The following is a 21,941-nucleotide window of genomic DNA, read 5'->3' as shown; positions in this document are numbered from 1 at the left end:
CACTTGGTTAGCAGAGCTTCACTATGCTCAAGCAACCACAGCTAGTGAGGATGCATGTGTGGATGTCACACATGCACTGTAAAATAAGAAATTTCAATTCTGTTCAAACGGGAAAACATATTTTTGAAACCTATTTTTATGTTGTGTCCCTCTGGCACATTGGCATGTAGGTGGCAATGTAACTCCACTGTGGCTTATCTCTGTGATCAGTTTTGTGTTGACAAGGTTTTGACCGTAAAACAGCGAGAAGTAGAGCACCGGAATGAGGGACTGAGATCCGGTTACACACAGCCACTGGCGGGACTCATTGTGTGACTCTATCCTCCGTTTCGCACTCAATTTTCGGTGGAAAATAGCACCTAGTTCCCCTCATGAAAATTATCATTTGAGAATGTCAATAGTTACCCCAGGCCAGCACTGATTTCCAAGCTGCAGTGCTGTTGCGTAATGGAAAATGTTAGGGTTCCTCTGACAGATAGTTTCTGGCTCTCTCTCTCTCCCACAAACAGATGGTGTTTCTATATCTCTCTCTCTCTCTCTCTCGCTCTCTCTCTCTCTCTCTCTCTCTCTCTCTCTCTCTCACTTGCCTAGACAAGCAGGACCCAAACCCGCTGCCCCCAACCCATGGCAGAATGTAGCCTGGGGGGCAGCTTGTTCAAATACCTGAACGCCGCATAAAAATGGGCTTGTGACTGTAATGTGTGTCTGTGTGTGCATGTGTGCATTGATGTGTGTGTGTGTGTATGTGTGTGTGTGCGTGCTTCTATGCAGGTGTGCATGTACTGCATGTATGAAAGGGAAATACAAGTATCCAACTGCATAAACAGCCTGAATCTGTAGTTATGACATGTGGAATCCTGTCCTTTTTTAAGTCTAAAAGCCAAAGCACTGTAGCATGGCTTCTTTTAATTTTAATTTAACAGTTAATGGAACTTGACACAAACACTGCCTTTACCGTTTGTGACAACCCGATCAATTTTCCGGTCAAAAAACAATTGCAACAGGTACTTCTGAAACCTGTAAGAACCTGTTTTCTTTCCAAACCGCGATTAAATAATTGAACTGTTTCAAGTCGAGAGAGTATGTTGTTTTGGAAAATTTTTTTGGGAATGTTTCGTTTTTTTTTCTAAAAACTTGGAATCATTGCTTACAAGTGATGCTTGCTACATTGGCATTACAGTTCTATATTCTAATTATGTATTTTTTACACTTTAAAGGCTTAATCTACAACATAGAGTGTATGAAAGCACAATAAAATCAGCAAAACAACAAGCTGCAAAGAACAGTCTCCAGCTAGGCAAACAGCATGTGAAAAATACCGTTTGCCTCCAGCTAGGCAAACAGCATGTGAAAAAGGCCCTCTCTGATATTAACCAGATTGTGCTGTTACGTGCTACAAGCTATGCTTCTCCATTCCTTTCCAAAGGGGGAATTGAAATATCGTTTGAATGTTTGTATTTACATGCCGTTGATATCGTAGCTTCAAAATGAACTGCGAACAATAAAATCAAAGCGGCTTCCAGTGCGCAAAAGATCATGAAACACGAAACTAGTAAAGAAAGTGCAGAGATAAAAAATATTTTAAGAGCCTTCTGTGGCTGTCCTAAGCAACAAATCCCTGGAACAACCTTGGACATCCCAAAGGACATGTTAGACATAAACACTGATTCACCAGCTGTTTATTTGGAAGCTGTTGTTGTTGTTTTTTTTACTCTTTTCATGGCTTGTTCCCGAGGAGAGTGAAATGTAGTAACTGCTTCTGACACAATGATTAATAGTGGTTAATATAATGTTATTTCTGCCCAGTCACTGCACCTATTGCACGACCTTTCGTACCATAGCTGTGCATAATTGTCCTACCACTGATTGTATATAATTAATGCAATTTAGTTAGACTGATATGTCAGCTCTGATTAAGCAGTTATTACAGCCAAACGCTTCGGCTTATACAAGCATTATTTGAATTTATTTTGAGCATGTGCCACTATTCATGAAAACTATTGCCATGGATATGTATAATCTGACACATCCATAACGTTACAATGGGAAAAATTTAATAAAATTTCATAATGGCTGTTTTTTTGATTTTTAATTAAACCTTAATTTAACCCAATAAAGACTCATTGAGATTTAAAATATCTTTTTCAAGAGAAACCTGGCCAAGAGTGCAGCATAAACAGATACAGTTAGCTTTCATACAAACAAACAGTCCTTTAAGATGGAACCAAAGGGTACAACTGGGTATTTCAGTTGACCCCATCAAGCAGTCCAATCTGTCCATCTATCAACACATTTATCTAGCCAGCATACACCTCTAAAAGTCTGATGTTGTGTGTATGCAGCTTAGAGTGTGAGCCTATGTGTGTGTGCTCACATGTACATGCAGTGAATACATTTTGAGTGTAACTATCCATGAAATTATAAAATATTCTGATATTTCTCTCAGTTTTAGAATGGCACTTCAATTTCAGAGCGGGCTTTCGCATAAATTAATATGAGTTTTTTTCTCCCATCTATCCATCCATCATATTTATTGAACTGGCACCTGCCTCCCTGTTGACCCGGAATGATGTCTGCCTGTGAGTGTGGGTTTGCGTGTGCAGTTCAGTGTGTCCGCCCATCTGTGTGGGAGCTGTACACATATGCATATAGTATGTCCTGATACATACTCTAACTCATCCCATTCTCAAATCATCCCCTCATTTGCCCCCTTAGTGGCAGAATGTACTACATGAAACAGCCCTCAAAATATGAACTGTCTACTAAACATACTGCCCATTTATATTATTTATATTTATACTATTTATAAGTAGCAAAAAAATTCAGTTTCACTGAGTGCAGATTTTTCAGGAAGTAAAGCATACTTTTTAGGAGGTCCCACAGAGCCATCTTTGGGTCCAATCACAGTGCAATAGATCACAGAGATGTAAGTGAGGCATTTTTTTACGACACTTCCGCCTTACTGTTGAAAAATATCATGGGTAATATGTCAAGCAGTCACATGTTCGCAGGAATATGAAGGAACTTTGCGGCTGATTAGTAACTTTCACATCCAGAGTAAAGTAGTAAGCTGTTTCATTATCGATGGCAACCTAACCAATGTCAAGCGCAATTGGGGGGGGGGTCCATGGTCGTGAATGTGTTGGTACGTCCCGTGAGACTGCCCATCCCAGGATAGATAACGTCATCTTAGTTGTTGCATTTGACACAAATCTAACTGTACACTATGTCTTTTTTTTTAAAGCAAGGAAAAGCTGCATAGTGATAATTTATGGATGATCTGGAGCCTTTTGTTTGTAGAATGATTTAATGCTTTATTTGCTAATATGAAGTTGTTGTTGTTGCCGTCCATGATGAAATCCGCTAGCATAGCACTTAGCAGTATACCGGAAATGCTATTCAGCAGGACTTCAGAATATGTTTGCTATCTGGGGGTTCAGGCCTGATGTCTTATTTTTCCCCCTTCTATAAAGCTTCTGTGTGACATTTTTCTGTGAAAGCACTATACAAATAAAATGGAATTTAATTAATACTTTTTGAGCTTGATGATTAGTCTCTGTGCTAATATCTCGTCTGTGCCTTTGATGCCTGGGTTTATCTGTCTGCCTAATAAATAAGCACATACGTCAATAATAACACGTCATACAAACACGCACAATTGCTTTTAAATTGGATCAGAGAAAAACTTTAAAGTCAGTCTCATTTCAAAGAGAGAACAGGAAAGAAGGGGTGATAAGCACTGAAGAGTTGTTAAGGAACAGAAAATAGTTATTTCACTGAAACAGGCAAGGGTTACTGTAGTTCTAAGCACAACACTTACAGGGAGGAACAGTGAGCGACTGAGCATGCAGTGGGACTAGTTGAATGACTAATATGTTCACAAATATAACAGAAAACATAGGTGGTAAAATTATTCAAAAATGATTATAAAATAAAACTGTGGTCTCCAACCCTGGTCCTGGAGAGCAACAGGGTCTGCTGGTTTTCACTGTTATTCTGCACTTAATTATTCAATTAGAGCAGTTGAATACACAGTGAACTCACTTCACCTAGTTACCTGGGTTACAGGGTGAAGCAAAAGCAAAAACCAGCAGACCCTGCAGCTCCCCAGGACCAGGGTTGGAGACCGCTGAAATAAAGATAATATTTGATATAAAATTTGAGGTATCTTTAAATATGTCAGTGAAATGTCTAAATGGTAAATGTCAGCATTTATATAGCACCTTTATCCAAAGCGCTGTACAATTGATGCCACACCAGCGGCGATTGGCTGCCATGCAAGGCACCAAGCAGCTCGTCAGGAGCAGTTGGGGGGTTAGGTGTCCTGCTCAGTGACACTTCTGCAAACCCAGGGCGGGATTGAACCGGCAACCCTCCGCCAGACAACTGCTCTTACCGCCTGGGCCAATGTCACCAGTTAGGTGAGATAGAAGTAATGTACATGATCTGTAAAGATATACTGTTGTACACATTGTGAGAGATGTAGGGACTACAGTCCAAACAGGTCACCAATTGTGCTGAAAAACGGTGGCAGTCATGGAATGCAGTGGCGTGACCACCTCTTCCACCGAGGCCTCTCGGAGAATGGATACAATGAAGGTGGAGCGGGGCTCAGTCCTGAAGACAAACAACCCCAAGAATCTCGAGTCTCGAGTGAGCCAAATGTGGGGATTAACTTGTGTTTACAGTGCTGCCGGCATCTATTGTAGGTGCGGCGATTTGACATTTTTCCTCAAATCTGGGTTGACAAAGGAAGGGGGATCTGTTACTGTGGAATTAATTTTTATAATTTCCTGGAAAATGGAACACAAGTGTGTTGCAGTGCCCAACTAGCCTGTATTTGAACATCTTAACATTGTGAAGGCCATTGCTATTTATTCGAATTGCTGACTTTTGGCTATAGGACAGAAGTAATTGTATGTAAGGGGAGGTCCCATCATTACTAGCTAATATGCAAAACTCTGTTTACTGATATTAAATCCTGCTCTTTAAGACACATTTCCTTGTTCACCTGCATGGTATCTTTTACGTGTTTCTGCCCACACTTGCTCACAGACGTGTATCTTGGCAGTGAGGTCTCAAGCTCCAAGACCGAAGTGTCTCGATATCCCCAAGATGAGTGGCATCTTTTATAGCTGGTTTAATGGGTGGAATCAGAGCTTGCAGGGTGTTGTTCTGTTCCCACAGAATTTATTAGCGACTGACTGATTTTTGTACTGATCATTTTTGTTTGTTTGTCCTGTTATTTACAATGTACTCACAATGTGTGAGTTGTTAATTACGTTTTTTAATGTTAATTTGCCTTGCCTTTAAGAAACATTTTCCACAAAATGTGATACTAAATACTACCATTTTTTGGCCAAATGATTTGTCTGTATTAAATATGGACACATCATGATTGTTTGTTTTTAATATTTCACTTAACCATTTTTGACATGCTCATTAGCTTGATGCCTGCTACAATTGTGTAGTGACTGTCACCAGAGACCAGGAATGCTGTGAGGTACTATAAATCAATGAAGAATGATGATATCATACTTTTGAACCACTTCCACCATTCAAACATTTGTGTTCAGTTGCTTTTGCACAGCAGTTCCTTTTATTCTTGGATCGAGTGTGTTTGTGCAGTACGAGTCCTTCGGAAGGTACCCTGGCATCCACAGCATCCGAGGTATTTCTGCCTCCTCTTTCCCTCAGAACCTTTCGAGCCGCCCGCCTGAAGCGTGCAACGCTTCTACGGCCCCTTCGCGGCTTCCCGCGTCAGAGCGAGGCATTTCTTCCCCCAGGAACGCGCCATTTCAACACCAGACGCTCATGCCTCCGCTGTTGTGTCAGTGGTAGCACAGTAGGGATCGGGGTGGGGGTGGGGTGGGGGGGGTGGTGGGGGACAGATTGAAACTTGTCTCTACCGCCTCGGAAGCTGCCGGAAGCCCCTTGGGAGCACATTTCGACTTTGGTTTCACTGGAAATATTCTCGTCTCAGAGAACCGGGGGAAGGTAGTTTACACACCGCTCCTGTGTTACCGCTCCTTTATTTTCGCCGACCCCACACCCTCGTTGCACCGGCTTCTCTGTGTTAATGTTCTACCGGACCCTCCCCGAAGCACCCTCGGCCTCCTCCACACCTGTGCCCCCGCCACTGCCTTGAGCTAACACTGCACATTGTGTGCTGTGTGACCCCCTCCTTTCAACCTCGCCACCTCATACCATGACATCATAGTGGGCGGTGCTACCAGCCGCTGGCTTTTCTGACTTGTGTGAATCAATCAAGAGGCTGTTCTCTCTATGGAAAAACACATAGTTACCCTGTCCCTCGCAGTGAATGAGCTTCAGAACAGTCAAAACAGCAAAGACCCTGAGAGAATTCCAATGCCAGCTTATGACCCAGCTCCCCGCACTGCACCTAGGCTCCCTCAATCCTTACACATTGGCTCAGGCGGTAAAAGCAGTCGGAGGGTTGCCGGTTCAATCCCGCCCTGGGCTGTGTCGAAGTGTCCCTGAGCAAGACACCTAACCCCTTAATGCTCCTGATGAGCTGGTTGGTGCCTTGCATGGCAGCCAATTGCCATTGGTGTGTGAGTGTGTGTTTGAATGGGTGAATGAGAAGCATCAATTGTACAGCGCTTTGGATAACGGCGCAATATGAATGTCAACCATTTACCATTTCTAGAACATTCCGCTTAATGCTTGCCCTGCTGCAAAACATAGCTCAAGCGAAGTTTTCAAACCAGTTCAGATTGGCTCCCACCTCGACTGGCTGACTAGCTCAGACCAGCTCCCAGCTTGACATGGTTTGACCAGCTCAAGCTATGTTTTGAAAGAGCGCAATTTTCCAGCTGGTCAGGCTGGCATAGCTGGATTTTACAGCAGGGAGGTGTTTTTCAGCTAGTTGAATGTGTCCTTTGGGGCAGTTGTCTAATGCTAATGGTACATTTGGTTCTAGCTTTTCTCATTTTTCTCATTATTACCCCGAAATGGTAATTCGGGTTTTTGGTGAAACTGCCCTGTTTGAATGTGTTTTTTTACTTACTTTTTTTCACTCTGCTGAATGAATGTGAATGTGAAAAGATGAAATGCAAATGTAAAGGAGAGTGGCACTAAACACACGATGTTGAACCCATGTGGGGCCCGTGAAGTCGCACCCATCACTGACCCCCTCTGCTCACACGTCTCCCACACCTCCCTCCCTCTCTCTCTCTCCAGGATTTCAGTGTGCTGTGACGGTCACTGTGAGCCCCACGGTGGAGGCAGCGAGGGGGGGGACGGCCATCCTGCCCTGCTCCTTCACCGTCACCCCCCCCTCCGATAACGCCATCGTGGAGTGGTTCATCGTGAGTACCGGGGGTTCCCTCTCCCCACACAACCTTTCAGCCTGTGTGTGTGTGTGTGTATGTGTGTGTGTGTGTGTGCTTGTGCTTGTGTGTGTGCGTGAGTGTGTGTGTGAGCCTGTGTGTGTGTGTGAGAGTGTGTGTGTGTGTGTGTGTGTGTGTGTGTGCGTGTGTGTATGTGTGCTTGTGTGTATGTGTTTGTATTTGCATGTGCTAGTTGATGCCTGAGGGTGTGTGTGTGCTTTTGTGTGTGTGCGTGAGTGTGTGTATATACGTGTGTGTGCGTGTGTGTGTGCGTGAGTATGTATATATGTGTGTGTGTGTGTATATATATATGTATGTGCGTGAGTGTGTATATATGTGTGTGTGTGTGTGTGTGTGTGTGTGTGTGTGTGTATATATATATATGTATGTGCGTGAGTGTGTATGTATATATATGTGTGTGTGTGTGTGTGTGTGTGTGTGTGTGCATATATGAGTGTGAATGTACGCTTTTCTGATGTATGTGAGTCTTTTTCCATGGTTGTTCTGTGTTGTGTGTCTATATTATCTCTGTTTAGGGTTTATCCCTTTGGAATAAGGTTGCCATGGCAACAAAGGTGGCAGTGGGAGTGGGGTAGGTGAAATGGACACACTACTGGTATTTCACTCCCCTGGATCTGAATATGGGTTGTATGTACCCCTGTTGTGTTTACATGCACCTGTACAGCATGTCTATGTGTGTGTGTGTGTGTGTGTTTGCCTGTGTGAATACATGCTTTTGTGGTGTTTGTGAGTATTTTTCCTTTGTTGTTCGGTGCTGCGTGTTGTGTGTCTACATTATCTCTGTTTATGTTTATGTTTTATCCCTTGTTGCCATGGTAACAAAAAGGTGGAGCGGAATAAAATAAATGGACACACTTATACACACTTAGTAGATATTTCAATCACCTGGATTTGAATTGGTTTTTAAAGTCATTTTTTGATATACAAAGTATTAGGTACATATTTTGAACATTACACTTTCTGTACTGGCTCATTATTTATTCTGCTACTAGACTCTGGGATAGTGCAGCAGTCCTCTAATATCTATAATACATATAATATAACCCCCCCCCCCATCTCCTCCTGTCTCCCCCCCCCCCCTCTTTCTAAACCTCCCTCTCTCCCCCCTCCCCCATCTCCTCCTGTCCCCCCCTCTTTCTAAACCTCCCTCTCCCCCCTCCCCCATCTCCTCCTGTCCCCCCTCTTTCTAAACCTCCCTCTCCCCCTCCCCCATCTCCTCCTGTCTCCCCCCCCCTCTTTCTAAACCTCCCTCTCCCCCCTCCCCATCTCCTCCTGTCTCCCCCCCCTTTCTAAACCTCCCTCTCCCCCTCCCCATCTCCTCCTGTCTCCCCCCCTTTCTAAACCTCCCTCTCCCCCTCCCCCATCTCCTCCTGTCTCTCCCCCCTCTTTCTAAACCTCCCTCACCCCCCTCCCCCATCTCCTCCTGTCTCTCCCCCCTCTTTCTAAACCTCCCTCTCCCCCCTCCCCCATCTCCTCCTGTCCCCCCCCTCTTTCTAAACCTCCCTCTCCCCCTCCCCCATCTCCTCCTGTCTCCCCCCCTCTTTCTAAACCTCCCTCTCCCCCTCCCCCATCTCCTCCTGTCCCCCCCCTCTTTCTAAACCTCCCTCTCCCCCCTCCCCCATCTCCTCCTGTCTCCCCCCCTCTTTCTAAACCTCCCTCTCCCCCCTCCCCCATCTCCTCCTGTCCCCCCCTCTTTCTAAACCTCTGAACCCCCTCCTCTCTCTGTCAGGATGAGCCTGGGGCCCGCGTGCGGGTGGCCTACAGGTCCCAGTCCGGCGGGGACGGTGGCAGCGATGCCGGGACCAAGCTCTCCGGGCGGGTGTCGGTGGGGCCCGACTCCTCCCTCTCCATCTCCTCGGTTCAGGTGGCGGACCAGAGGAGCTTTCACTGCCAGGTGACGGCGGGGGCGGCCGGCGTCCACGAGAGAACCACAGAGCTCAAGGTCTTCAGTAAGGCACCGCCCGGTTATTTATTGCGCCAATTTATTTTTTGTGTCACCGACTGATTGCGATAATATGTCACTGTCATTGTATTTTGTAATTGTTATTGTTGTGAGAGCTAACATTGACTTGGCATGTACAAATTAAGTGTCACTCAGCGTGGCTGGATGAGATCCAAGCTAATTCGAATGAATAATAAATTACGTAGATATTCAGATTCTGAATTGCATTTCAAATTCGAGTGCTTATTTTCATAACCCATCATGCCTTCCAGTGATAAACAGCTGTGGTATTTAACATGCAGCGAGTATGCAACTCTTCAGTACTTGAAGGACACTAACATAAATATTGCCTATTTGTCCCTATAAAAATGAATTAGTCCAGAGATAAAGAGTGTATTTTTGTATGATGTGACCCAGTGTACTAGAATGGGTGATTTCGTTTCTAGGCACCTTGTAGTGTGTGGTTGTATGTGATGAGCCCAGTCCCAGTCATACAGTTAATGATGTATTGAATGCCTCTCACTGTCAGATGAGCCAGATAAACCAGAAGTGAAGGGCTTGCCTGCATATATTTCCATCACGGAAGATTCTGTGACAGAGGTGAGGGCTTTCATCCTTTTGTTTTGGGTAATGTATGTAAAACAGATCAACTTCATTCCGTTTCTGGGCTTAAAAGATACAGGGGACACAAGTAGGGTCCCGAAGTTCTACTCCTCTCTCACCCTTTCCCTCGTTCACTCTCTCCCCCCTTGCTGTCTTTCTTTCTCCCTCAGATCGGGCAGTGTGTGAGCAGCAACGGCCACCCTGAGCCCCGCCTGGTCTGGTACAAAGACTCCAGCCCATTGAAAGAGACGACGGAAGTCAATAAGAGTCAGTGCAACGTTTCCCCATATAGATAATGCAGCTCATTCAGTTGTTTTTTGGCTCTTGGACAGGGCAATAGTCCTCTAATATCTATAACAAATAGTATTGTTGCCTGTAACTACACCTGCTATTAAGTGTGCGGCAAATCAAGACCGTGGAATTATATGGTTCGAATTGACATTTCTGACAAAGATTTGTTTCATAAATATGTTGTTTATAGGCACTAAATGTGGTATTATTTTTTTATTCCAAAAAACTGTTTCTAAGTATGAACATTTTTCCATGTAAAAGGTTGTATCTGCTTGGAGGCTATTGCTCCTTGAAGCTCAATATCTCAAAACCACTCAGAATGCAGATAGAAACATATAATTCCAAGGTTGCAAAATACTATCATTATAAATACTTGTATGCATGTAGATAATACTGTTGAGATGTGGACTGTTTGTAATTCTAGATGCCATTACTGATGTAACTAATGCTGTTATTACAACACTGCTAAAGCTCATACATTGATCAGTGTTTTCTCTGATTTACTGGCTTTCGCTGCAATTAATGATGTAAGTACTGATGCAGCTGACATAATTAATAATACACAACAGCTACTGCCACTGAAGTTAGCAATATATATATATATATTTTTACAGATAATGTGATAATTAATTTTGCTGTCGACACTATTACCAGTTCTGTTAATTACATGGGTAAGGGAAGTGTTATTAATGTCACTGAGGGTACTATCGCAGCTAGTGATTAATTTAAGTTGATGCTGTACAGAGGTAAAGTCTGCTAATACAGCAGCCAACAGTTGAAGTGACTGTTCCTCTTCATTTATCTCCCACCATTTCCTCTCCTCTCATCTCCTCTCCTCTCCTCTCCTCTCATCTCCTCTCTTTCCTTCCCTCCCCTCTCTTTTCTGCTCCGTTGGCCTCCTCCTCTTCCTGCTCCAGAGATGTACATGGAGTCTAAAGTGGTGCAGGAGGTGACGGGACTCTACACCATGTTCAGCACTCTCAACCTGCAGGTTCGGAAGGAGGACAGGGCGTCTGTGTTCCACTGCAGGGTGGAGTACACCACGCTAAATGGCCTCGCCCAGCATAAGGACTCGGAGACCTTCAAACTGCCAGTGTACTGTGAGTCTGTATCCGCCTCAGTAACTGTAATAGGAGTTGAAAATAAGGAATTCTTAACTGCATGAAATATGATACGGTTAGGGTCTGGCATGTAGTCCCATATGTACCCCAAGTACATCACTGTGAAAATATTTATTACATTTTACAAAAAAAGTCCACACTTGCCAGTGTTCCCCCCATAGGTTACAAATCACATATAGGGCACGTAGATGGTTATGTTGAAGGGAAACATTATAGATCTGACTTCCTGTTTATGGAGGCATAGATAAATCTTTTAATAGCACACACCTCCCCTTGCCCTACGCTAATTCCTTCATTCTCTCCTCTGAGGAGAATTCCAAAGGAATGACATTATGCAGTGTACTGAAGGAAATCTGTCTCTGATGCCAGTATATCTGCTTTCCACACATTCTCTGGATCTTTATAATCAGTTGGTCCAATGGTAGAATAGCGTCCTATAGCGGAGTGAGAGATCAGGAGCTACTGGAGTCAACAAACATGCTAATTCAGTCAGAGCAGGATGGCCAGTACATGATGGCCTGACTGATAGGTGTCACAAATGTGTCGGCATCCTCCTACCCTTATGTGTATTGAACATTCTGATCCAGGCTTGGAATGGGGTAAAAAGTCATCACAGCAAAGGTTCTGGGTTCAGTCTGACTTTGCAGTCAGAATATGCTTCCTGTAAATAAACGTCTTCATTATCAAGTACGGGAGACCATCCTGTTTTTCTTCCAGTACACACAAACGCAATCTCTCTACCTTCTTCTCTACCTCGCCTCTGTGTCATTTCCTGTCCATTGTCTGCCCATGAGCTCACCTCACCTTGTCCAATCAGATGTCACGGAGCAAGTGACCTTTGACCTGGTGAACCCTGGCCCAGTCAAAGAGGGCGACGCGGTGCAGCTCAACTGTGAGGCCGATGGCAACCCCAAACCTGAATACGACATTACATTCATTAAGGAGGTGAGGGTTTGAGTGTGTACCCTGCTGAAAAAAAAACTCAAGCTTGGTCGGAAAAGGTTCAGACCAGCTCCCAGGTTGACATGCTTTGACCAGCTCAAGCTATGCTTTGAAACAGCTGGTAGTTGGTTGACCAGCTCATACCCAGCTCAGTTGTCGAGCTGGTCAAGCTGGCATAGCTGGATTTTACTGCAGGGTATTTGGTACCTTCAGGCAGGCCAAGGAGAATTTACTGAGACCATACAAACTTAAAATAATAATAATAATAATAATAATAATAATAATAATACATTTTATTTATATAGTGCCTTTCTCAAACCCAATGACACTTTACAGATTCAACAGAAAGATATTCAACAAAAAACATACAACAAGACCATACAAATTTACATAATTTGGCATGAGTATGAAGTGAAATCATCATGAGTCAATTGAGTTTAAATTCAATCAGTTCAGAAAATGATTCAGTTTAAGAACTGGCGAACCTTCACAGAACATTCAATTCAGTTTGTGAACTACATTTCAGTTAATGTCTTGAAATGGCTTCACTGAAATGGAATTGACCTCCCAACCCTACTAGAAGAGTGAGTAATTGAGTGAGGGCGTGAGTCCCGTGTCTGAACCGCTCGATCCTCTCTTTGCCTTAGGGCAAGTCAGAGACAAAGAAGGCTCCAGGGGGAGTCCTGACGCTGTCTCCGGTAAAGCGCGACGATGCAGGCGTGTACAGCTGTGAAGCTCTGGACTTCGATGCTCCCCCAGAGACTGAGCTGGTGAAGAAGCTCACCCTGATGGTCCACTGTGAGTTCCATTTGCTGGCGTGACGTCACCTCGCCTCAATCTCTCCCCATGCTGTCCCGTTGCCCTGACGTTCTGTGTTGACCTGCCACTCTTCCTCTCTCTCTCTTTCTCTCTCTCTCAGACCTAGACCCCGTAACCCTCTCTCCTGCTGGCCCAGTGACCAAGTCTTTGGGAGAGAAAGTGGAGGTGACCTGTGACACAAAGGCTTCCGACAAACACACTCTGCAGTGGAAGAAGGCAAGTCCCTGCTGAATAAAACTGCTCAAGCTTGGTTTTGAAAGAGCTGGTAGCTGGTTGATCACAGCTCCCAGCTCAACATGGTTTAGCTGCTTGACATAGTTTGACCATGCTATGTTTTGAAAGCAGCTAGCTGGTAGCTCATACAGGCTTCCAACCAGCTCATACCCGGCCAGACTTGCTTCATGACCAGTTTGGGCATGCTGGCTGATCAGCTCATACCCAGCTAGACTAGCTAATGACCAGTTTTATCAATTTTCAAGATGGTCAAGCTGGCATAGTTGTGTTTTACTCTGTGAGCTGGCATATTGTGTGGATTTTCTTGCTCTGTTAATGCTTGCCCTGTGGGGAGTCTGTTGCTGAGTTGGATGTGAATATCATCTCGAAGTTGGCACTCTCAGGAGGGTACTAGAAAGAGAAGTGCTGGTAGCACTTGGAGCTCTTTTCCTGCAGATATTTGGCTATGTTTCTGGATGCTGCAGGTTGTTTATTTGTGCATTTTCTTTGGTCTTCCACAGAGTTCCTAATAATGTTAATCCTGCATCCTAGTACTGCTTATTTAGCCCTGAATAGCAGTTATCTTGCAACTTGGGAGTATATAGAAAATGTGTTATTTAACAATAGATCACTTATTAATATATTCATACTTTTGTTGTCATGCATATTTGACCTCTGTAGAAACATGTGCACATGTGGGCATTGCAATGAATAGACATTGTACAGGCATTGTACATTTTCTAAAAAAGACAGATAAGGCAGATAAACAGTTATAGAAATTTTTTTTTTTAAATGACACCGGATTACTTGTTTTACTATTAATGTTATAGATGTGCATTTCTGCTGGAAACAGCTCTGCTCACCCTTTTAAGAGCTCAAATCCAGAACCCAAGGACTGAGTTGATTTCATAACCGTACATGATTAATTTAATTAGCCAATTTAATTTTTACACTGTAGTGAGAATGAATTGCTGCCAACCCTGTGAAGCATTAATTTCTGTCTCTGAGACGAGAAAGCTTTTTTAAACTGTCAGTGGCAATTACAGGTCTCCTGGCTGAGAATTCCCCACACCTTTGTACAAGCAAGATAACCCTGATAACTAAAAAAGTGCTGGAATTTGGGGCCTGGGGACCTGGGGCCCCTTCGGCTAATGGCGAGCTGACTCTTTATTCTGTTTCAAAGATTCCTTATGGCTTATTTAGTGACTCACTATTTTATGAGTTTGGCTGTTCCAGAAAGACTTCCCGCTCAAAAGCTTTTAGTGCATTCAGCTTTAATCCTGTATCGAGTGCATTTTTTTTGTTGTTGTTGTTGTTTAACTGGAGTAAACCTGTTATGGATTGTCCGCGACACACAGTTAATGTTCGGCATTAAATAAAGTCTGGTTTTAGTATTTGTCCTCTGATAGAGTACATTTGTTCCCTGCAGTTAGAGTTTGATTAACATTGGAATTTTAAAGAGAAGTGCTTTTACAAAAGAAGTGATTAAAATGCCCATGCTCATTACGTCCTGCTGATAAACGCAGACGATGTGGCAGTGCTGATGCCAGTTGTTTAGGAATTAATGGTGAAATGGGGGCTGAGCCCTAATGGCTTCTGTAATTTTGAAGTGCAAGGAATCGGTATCTTTTATGTGGTTTAACACTTCCGCATGTGTACTGTTTCCGCTGGATATTATTCTAGCTGTGCCTGTGGTGTATTGCTGTTGTGTGGTCTTTAATTGTTTAGCTGACGCTTTTATCCAAAGCAATTTACCGGTGATTAGGCTAAGCAGGGGACAATCCGCCGTGGAGCAATGCAGGGTTAAGGGCCTTGCTCACGAGCCCAGAGCTGTGCGGATCTTATCGTGGCTACACCGCGGCTTGAACCACCAAGCGTTTGGGTCCGGGTCCCAGTCATGTGCCTTAGCCACCAGGCTCCAGGCTGCCCCCTCACTCTTTCTGTGCGGTTGTGTGGATTCAGGGGTCATCGGTGCTGTCCAAGACTGGAACCCTCGCCCTGGAAAACGTGACCCTTGCCGACTCTGGAGTATACGCCTGCGTCGCTGCTGTGCCCACAGTTCCCGGACTCCTAGCGCTGGCGAACATCACGCTCAATGTGGCAGGTAACTGCGTTCACTGTGCTGGGTGTACACTGAGGTGTAGTGGTTAGAGAACTGGACTCATGGCATGGGGGCTATGTTACAAAATGTTGACAAATTTGCATTTTTTTGGGGTGGGGGGGGTTTGGGGAATGCAGGGATGTTTACATAGAGGGTGTGTGGGTGTTGGCTTCTCTTTACTTCTTCCTTTTCTTTCTATGCGTACTTGCGTAGGTAATATTTCTTCTGCATGGGTAAGTTGTGGTGGACAGGCATAAAGTAGTTGGTGCAGTAAAGCCATGACTTGATGGTAATTGGTCTGAATCCACGGTGGAACATGGGCATTTCCTGAAACAGGGCTTTTGCACTTGTGCATGTAAGAGAAACACAATGATGAGAAGACTATTCCAGGTTTGCCATTTTCTTGGTTCACCATTTGCCTGCAATACGGAGGGATTGCGCCCAAGAACTGCCTTGTACTGTCACTGTGAAATGTGCTTTCATTAATTTCCTGCCGTGTTAGCAGGTTTTATTTCAGAACTTCAAATTAAGCAGTCTCTGTTGTGTGCCTACTGACCTGTAATTAATCACTTTTAACAAATTGCATATTAAATACCCCCCCCCGCCACACACACATACACACACACACCCCACCACCCATCCACACAGCTCGTTAGCAAGGTTTAAAGGAAACAATGTCAGTTACCTGCTCTTAGCGCAGTCCCCTTGGTGGTTGTGTAAGTCTCAGGGGAAGCAATATACTGCTTTGCATATGTCTGTTTAGCTCTGCACTGGAAGTCCACCGTCATATTGTATATAAGGTTCCCCATAGGAGCGAATTCAAAGGGAATTTGGCACAATATTTTCCCTTGCAACTGGGTGATGGATCTGGTTCAGGGAAAAAGGTCACTTAAAGCTTTTTGTTGTAACTGGGTGTTCGTGTACCTCTGAAAACTGACAGAACCACCCCCTTCTTCTAGTTGGGGCACTAATCAAACCACATACTTTCGAGACAAACTGAAATGGAAGTGATATGACGTATACACCAGTGGAACTGATTTTTCGGGGGTGTTTTTGAAGGGCGGCGAGTCGATTTGACTGATCAATTGAGGAGGAGGATGTTAAATGAGGATGCACGCCACTGCCTGGAAAGGATATCGTTTGGAGGGAAATGTAAAATTGACAGACAATTTGATCCTCTTTTTCCAGGAAGTGGATTGAGTAGTGCTGCTTTAAACTTCTGTTTCAGCTTGTCTTTAAAGTTAATTTAATCCTCTTAGCAAGAAAACAACAAGAATTGTGAGACACTGTGCAATATTTATTGTGGCATCACAGTGTGTAAAAAACCATGATAGGACTAAAATAACAACACAGAACAACCATAATGAAAACAAGGCCAAATAAAACACGATGTTATTTTTTTACGCACAAGGGCTCTGTCAGAACTTGAAGGAGAAAGTCTAAATGTAAACGCCCCTGCAGCTGATTGGTTGTTTACTGTCCGCACGCTGAAATGACCCCTCCCTGTCTGACCCTGCCTCCTCTCAGGGAAGCCTGAGCTGGACGTGCCCTCGGACGGCGTGGTGGAGAAGGAGGGAGACACGGTGACCCTCAGCTGCTCCGCCCGGGGCTACCCCGCCCCGCTGTTCACCTGGAAGCCCTCGGGGAAAGAGGTCAGCGCTCGGCGTCTCCTGCCCGGGCTTGCGGCCCTCAGTCTCGCCCTCAGGTCACCGTAAGGCCGAGGCTGCAAGCCCACACCCCCCCTCACCCTGCCCTGTCCCCCTCACCTTCCCACTCACTCCCTCTCTCTGGTAACTGTAAGGCTGTCTGTACACGTCTATAACTCCGCCGCCCCCCCGCCCCCCCCTCAGGTTAGTTATATTTCTGCCCTCAACAGCACCCTGGGGGCCGTTGTGACAAAAGGCTAATCTTGCATTCTAATCTCCTACTTATGTGCTAATCAATCAGGGAAGATTTTTTGTGCATTTGTGATTGTCTCTTCTGCTGGAGATCAGGGTTCAAGGCTCCCCTGTTGTGCTTTTTTCCTCTTTGTTTCATTCACTTTACAAACAGAATTATAAAATAACAAATTATACTTTTCAACTCAGTCCAGGGGGTTTGGGGAAAGGCTAAAATGGGTCCATTAGAGCAACACCCAGTTTAGAGGATAGAATGGAGTTCCCTTTGGTAGTAACATAAAGCAAAACACCACTGTCTGGCCCCAGGGCAAATAAACGAGCCCCCCTTCACAGGTCACCGTAAGGTCGTGGCAGCACACCTGCCTCACCTCACCACGATCACCACCCCCCCCCCCCCCCCCTGGCCCTGCCTGGCTCCCCTCACTCTCTTCCCTCCCTCCCTCTCAGTCTGTGGCTACAGAGGGGAACCAGGTCACCAGCACCGTCCAGCTGGACGCCACGGCCGCCGTGCTGAAGGACGGGGTGACCTGCGAGGCCACAAACGAGTATGGCGCCGACTCCAAGCAGCTCAAGGTCGTCATCGGGAAAGGTCAGCGCCGGTCACATGACACATTGGGTTTTCCCATATAGCGTATCCATAGGTATATATTCACAGTGAGCTAATATGAAAAAAACTAACCGATTTGTCGTTTACAGTTACCGTCACAGAGGCTCCCGCTACTGAACGAGGTAAATATCGCTTCTTTAAATATTCTGTTTTTATATATAGCAGAATGTTTGTGTGTGCAAGTACATTTTTTGTTGCTTTAGCTGTGTACTCCAGCAAGCAAGCAGTTGAAATAAAAAACTATCACTATGTGGAAACATTGAATATGACGACTTTGATGACTTATGACTTTATTTCAGTTTGTGTTCATTTGTCCAATTTTTTGGTGGTTATTTCAACAGTTTGTTTGTTGGAGTACAGACTGAAAACAAAAAAAAAAATTCCAAATACTTACCCACCCCTATTGGTGTCTGTATGCCTCCATGCTTTAGCCTTAGCCCTGAGCTCCCTATCACACAGCCCCCTGATGTTAAATAATAATACATAATTTGGGGGTGACATTGGCTCAGGAGGTAAGAGCAGTCGGAGGGTTGCCGGTTCGGTCCCACCCAGGGTGTGTCGAAGTGTCTCTGAGCAAGACACCTAACCCCCAATTGTTTCTACGAGTCGGTTGGTGCCTTGCATGGCAGCCAATCGATGTTGGTGTGTGTGTGTGTGTGTGTGTGTGTGTGTGTGATTGTACAATGAATTGTACAGTGCTTTGGATAAATGTGCTATATAAATACCCACCATTTACCATTTTAGCATTTAAGCAGGGGACAATCCCCTTGGAGCAATGTGGGGTCAACAGCTGTATAAAACTTATGGCTCCACCAGGGCCTGATCCGCCAACATTCTGGGTCCCAGTCATGTACCTTAGCCACTAGGCTAAGGCTACAGGCTGCCCCTTGTTCCCCACCCTGCTGCTTCGGCCGTGTCCTCTGCCCATGCCCTGAACCGTCTCTCCCCCTGCTCCCAGAGCCAGATAAGCAGGAGGGGAACTCGAGTGGAGTGGTGGTCGCTGTGGTGCTCTCTCTACTCCTGCTCATCCTGCTGGCCCTGCTGCTGTTCTTCCTGTGGAAGAAGGAGAAACTCTGTTTCAAAAAGGAGAAAAAGGGGTGAGTGAAAGAAAGAGAGGTCTCAGACAAACAGGGAGACCCGGGCGATAGGGATGAAAAAAAAACTGCACACTCAGTTATATAGTTGCACAGGGAGGGCTGCAGCTATGAATTCCCAGGCCTAGGACAAAATATATTGGAAGCCCACCCCCCAATATTTTTTTAAACCAATTAAAAATAGTTACACCCCATATCCTGGACCCCTCTTGGGCCTGGGTCAAAGTGTTCCAGTTGTCATTGCATTAAAATTACATTTAGGATACATTTAGGATCGGGATCTGGAAACGATTACTTGTTAGTTTGTCTTTGCACCATGGATTTACTGAAAGGGTCTAATTGCTTTTACTCTTTACATCTACCTAAGGGTGTACCAGTGATGAAAAAGTAAATTGGCCGAATGACATAATAGCTCATTTTTGGTTCCATCAAATGTCCTTCTTCCGTCTTTACGTGCAGCGCAAACGAAGAGGGGAACAACAGCGCCGCGGTGGAGATGTCGTCTGACAAATCCAACGAGGAGAAGGGGCTACTGAACAAACCGCCAGCTGCCGATCAGGTCAGGGGCTCAGACTGTGATATTATTATTATTATTATTATTATTATTATTTCCCTGTTTTTCTTAGATTTGTCTTTGATTTTACGATCTCGAGAGCCAAGCCGACCATATACTCTATATCAGTCGGGGCAGACTGTAGTCTAGTGGTTAAGGTGCATGACTGGGGCGCAGAAGACTCAAGCTCTAGCCACAATAAGATCTGCACAGCTGCAGGGCCCAACAGCTGTGCAAATCTTATTATGGCTACAGTGGCTTGAACCACCAACCTTCCAGGTCCCAGTCATGCATCTTAGCCACGAGGCTACAGGCCTGGTTCTCGCGAAGGAAAACAGCAACCACCATTAAAAATAAAACGACTTCAGTCTATTAGTCTGAAATTGTAGAGATACTGTATGAGCTCCTCTTTTGGCATGTACCGTCTTCAGCAAATTGGCTCTCGGAGAGTGCCAGAAAGCAATTGCGGAACCTCTTCCGTTTTTACTGGTAATTAAGCTGCTTGGGAGAGAGCGGGATTAAGTGTGGTGCAGAGGAATAGACGCCATCAGTGTTGTCTGCATTGGCCCCTCGCCAGCTGGTTTCGCCTGCGGCAACCACCGCGGGAACACGCGAGGACGGTCGCCGTCATAGCCGCTAAAGCTACGGTCACGTGGCGGTCAGAAAGACGAGCAGGATCGACGCGCTCGCTGATTTGTTCTCTTCTCTCCCTGCCTCTAGTGATGAACGGAAGGGAGGAGGAACGGAATGAAGACGGCAGCTGGAAGACTTTGACGGACGTGATCTGGGGCGGGGTAATTTTAGACGCGAAGGCGAACTCGAGAAAGGGGCAGCACAACGCGGAGACGGGGATTGCGGCGTTGGGGTGGAACTGGCGCGTGGCTTGCTGAAAAAGTACGGTGTTGATGTGCTGTTAATGTATTCCGTGTAAATTGGGACTATATAAAGAAGCCAACCCTTTCCAATTATAAAAAAAACCTGTCTCGTCAAGGGACCAAGTACATAGCAAAATTATATGTGTTAAATTGACTAAAGACTGCAATGACTGGGAAGGCAAGTGTTTGTATGAGTTTCAGTGAACCCGTAGGGACCAAAATGTATACTGCTTGAGTTAAAAGAGTTGATTTTACACTGTGTATCACAGATCTAACGGGACATATTGCATTACAGGGATGCAATTATTCTGCCCCAGACAAGATGGAATATGCCTTTATTACTGTATTACTACACATATATAGTTTGGGTTTTTTTGTTTTTGTTTATAGTATTGTGAGATATGGTCTGTACTGTGTCTCACTGTGCATTAAACAATGCCTTGGGAGCAATCACCGTTGATAATTGTTCAAACCTGGGTCAAATATGTAATTATTTTGGATTCAAATACTTTTCTATACCCAATTGATCTTGCCTGGTGCAACTGAGCCAACCAAGAGGACCAGAAGGTGGGGTTTGCACTTTTTGAGAGTACTTCATAGGTTCCAATACACCAGACAAGCTCAGTGAAGCGTGAAAAAGTATTATTCATATCAGTAGTATTTCATCCAGGTCTGTAGTCGTTATGAGAAAATACAATGACATGCATGGTGTAGGACCATGGCAGCTGTCAACCAATAGCCATTAGAATGTGCTGTACCATGCTGTCATGCAGTGGTCCTCACACCTGGTCCTGGAGAGCTGCTGGTTTTTTCGTTTTCACCTCAATATCAGCATGCAATTCAGACCAAAGAAACCAGGTGAGGCAAGTTGACTGTGTAATTAACTGCTTTAATTGATGAAATTAAGTACTGAGTAACAACAAAAGCCAGCACACCCTATGGCTCTCCAGGGCCAGGAGTGAGGACCGCAGCACACCCTGCGGCTCTCCTGGACCAGGAGTGAGGACTATTGCTGTAGGGCTAGTTCTGCTATACCAGGACGAGAAAGCCATTACAAAGGAGACTGTGATGAACCAAATAAGTAATATAGTGTTTTCTTTAAAATACATTTTAAGTTTTCTAAAAATAATAAAAAAATATTCCTTTTGTCAAATTATGACATTTAGCCAAATATTCTCAGTGAGCACTTTATTAGGTATTTATTTGACTTATTTTCATGACTTATTGGTCTTCTGCTGCTGTAGCCTATCCACTAAAGAGGTTTGATGCATTGTGTGTTCAGAGATGCTCTTCTGCATACCACTGTTGTAATGTGTGGTTATTTGCATGACTGTCATCTTCCTGTCAACTTCGAGCAGTCTGGCTGTTCTCCTGTTAGCTCTCTCATTAACAACGTGTTTCTGCCCGCAAAACTGCTGCTCACTGGATGTTTTTTGCACCATTCTCTGCAAACTCTAGAGACTGTTGTGTGTGAAAATCCCAGGAGATCGACAGTTGCTGAGATACTCA

At 44.8% G+C, this 21,941-nt stretch overlaps 1 protein-coding gene across 1 annotated transcript; it reads left to right on the top strand.

The window, feature by feature from the left end:
• The first annotated feature begins 4,536 nt into the window (after positions 1-4,536).
• Positions 4,537-20,447, top strand: LOC133137677 (basal cell adhesion molecule-like). The gene is made up of 15 exons (XM_061256015.1): positions 4,537-4,664; positions 5,698-5,759; positions 7,204-7,331; positions 9,103-9,315; positions 10,089-10,185; positions 11,127-11,309; positions 12,148-12,275; positions 12,920-13,070; positions 13,192-13,307; positions 15,267-15,408; positions 16,933-17,057; positions 17,751-17,892; positions 18,869-19,007; positions 19,464-19,579; positions 20,278-20,447. Exons 1-15 carry the CDS (start codon positions 4,537-4,539, stop codon positions 20,445-20,447), a joined length of 2,040 nt encoding a protein of 679 aa, XP_061111999.1.
• Positions 20,448-21,941: the final 1,494 nt, after the last annotated feature.

Source organism: Conger conger, chromosome 9 (genome assembly GCF_963514075.1).
Source record: "Conger conger chromosome 9, fConCon1.1, whole genome shotgun sequence".
NCBI lineage: Eukaryota > Metazoa > Chordata > Actinopteri > Anguilliformes > Congridae > Conger > Conger conger.
Note: the sequence above shows the minus strand (reverse complement) of the source record. Positions and strands in the feature narration are given on the sequence as shown.

Bases quoted from the DNA above. Each gene is read 5' to 3' on its own strand.
- LOC133137677 (XM_061256015.1), top strand. From the start codon at position 4,537: ATGGAATGCAGTGGCGTGACCACCTCTTCCACCGAGGCCTCTCGGAGA. The intron at 5,760-7,203 runs GTCAGAGCGAGG...CTCTCTCTCCAG, and splicing joins GCCCCTTCGCGGCTTCCCGC to GATTTCAGTGTGCTGTGACG. The intron at 19,580-20,277 runs GTGATATTATTA...CCCTGCCTCTAG, and splicing joins TCAGGTCAGGGGCTCAGACT to TGATGAACGGAAGGGAGGAG.